This window comes from Triticum aestivum, chromosome 7B (assembly GCF_018294505.1).
Source record: "Triticum aestivum cultivar Chinese Spring chromosome 7B, IWGSC CS RefSeq v2.1, whole genome shotgun sequence".
Lineage (NCBI taxonomy): Eukaryota > Viridiplantae > Streptophyta > Magnoliopsida > Poales > Poaceae > Triticum > Triticum aestivum.
This window is the reverse complement of record NC_057813.1, coordinates 318,542,410-318,544,084: the sequence shown is the minus strand read 5'-3', so window position 1 is coordinate 318,544,084 and position 1,675 is coordinate 318,542,410. Positions and strand designations below refer to the sequence as shown.

The window sequence follows — 1,675 nt, the reverse complement described above, 5'->3', positions numbered from 1 at the left end:
GACGTGTTCCCGTGCGCCACATGTACCGCAACCGCCCCCGGTTGACGAGGACGCCGCCGCTCCGAGCTCCGACGTGTTTCCATCAATGGCGCCCACATCTGTTGGGATCCTCTCTCGAATCCTAGCAAAATGGCACGGAAACAAGATGAGGTCCCCAAGATCGATCAGCTCACCTTGCCAAAGATATCATGCGTCTACCGTAACCCGCGCTCATCGAATAGCACGAGGCGAAGCGCATCTTTGCTGAGCCAGATCACGACGTCGCCCAGCGAGATCCGCCGCGCGGCCTCGAAGTCCGCCCCGTACGTCGCACGCCATCCCTCCGGTAAGAGTATGTAATTGTCAGGTTTCTCTCCTTAAGTGATCTAAAAACGCCTTATAGTACTACTCCCTCGGTCCAAAAATACTTATCGAAGAAATGAATGTATCTAGACGTATTTTAATTTTAAATACACCTATTTTTATCCATTTCTTCGACAAGTATTTTCGTACGAAGGGAGTATTTGTTTACAAAGGGAGTAGTATATATAGAGATAAGATTCCATGATTCCCCTTTTCTTACCTTGATGGCTGCCCACCTGCCCAGCCCTGCATTGCTTACCATAGGATGGATAGAAACCCGGAGTCAAACAAATCAGTGAATGACTGCATGCACACATGCCATCACCCAATCATCCATGGAAGTGCTGCTTTTCACACGGTCATGTTATTGCATTTCAGTGTAGAAATCAAATCAGAATATGCATTGACACTTTGACAGTATAGGAACTCAGATTCGCGATAGCACTAAACCAACTCGGATTTTTTTGTCGAATTCAGAGGGTTTTCTTCCTTTACAGTTTCAGCAACAGATATACGCGACAAAAAATTAACTTGCTAGTAACGTCTCAAACCAATAAACCCAAGCTGCTCCGGTACTTTAGAAATCTAGTCATGCTCAATCTTGTCATGATGATTCACTTTGATGTCCAGTTCCGTCAGCATTGTTGCTAGCTCCCCTTTGCGATAAAGTTTCACTGTATCTACAAAACAAGGACAAAGCCAACGTGAGCACCAAAGGATTTATTTTCTTTAACACTGAAATTTCAAGCAAAATACATTGCTTGCTCCAATCAATGAATTTTCAATCGTGTTGAAAACAAGCACTGCAGGGAGAGTCAGAGTAAGAATACGGGAGAGCGTGAGAGCACTAGAGCGCGAGTCACCCGCCGCCAGCCACTCCGACTGCGGCACCCACTACTGCCCTTCACGATCTCCCCACCGTGCATCACTCCAGCCGCAGTGTCCACCTGCGTCACACAAGCACTGAGTTTTTCTTGGCTTGCCTTCCGTGGACGGCTCAATACCAAAGGCAACATGGCCGAGAAGCAATGGACTGAACTCACCCCGCACAACGGCTGTGACTTACGCCCAGCTGCCAAAACCATCAGCCATATCTTGCTACGCTGCAAGCATGCCGACACAGTTTGGGGTCGACCGGAAATCCTTGACATCGTCACCAACTCAAACAGCCTTCCTGACTTTGTGTTGCTCGACGAAGCTCGTAATCGGCTATGGCAAGTCGTTCTTGCTGCCTGTGCGGTATCTCTGAGGCTCCCGGAACGCAAGGATCTTTTACAGTGAGTGTTGGACCGTTTCAGAGACATAGCAGACCACATCAAGACTTTCTCCTCTC

General features: G+C 48.1%; 1 protein-coding gene across 1 annotated transcript in view; it reads right to left on the bottom strand.

Annotated features, from left to right (window-relative positions):
- Positions 1 to 690: 690 nt before the first annotated feature.
- The window catches only part of LOC123162676 (monothiol glutaredoxin-S10), a 23,334-nt gene continuing 22,349 nt past the window's right edge, over positions 691 to 1,675 (bottom strand). The window contains exon 5 of the mRNA XM_044580455.1: positions 691 to 1,022. Within this exon, the coding sequence (XP_044436390.1) occupies positions 928 to 1,022 (95 nt within the window). The 3' untranslated portion in view covers positions 691 to 927. The remainder of the gene's footprint in view (positions 1,023 to 1,675) is intronic.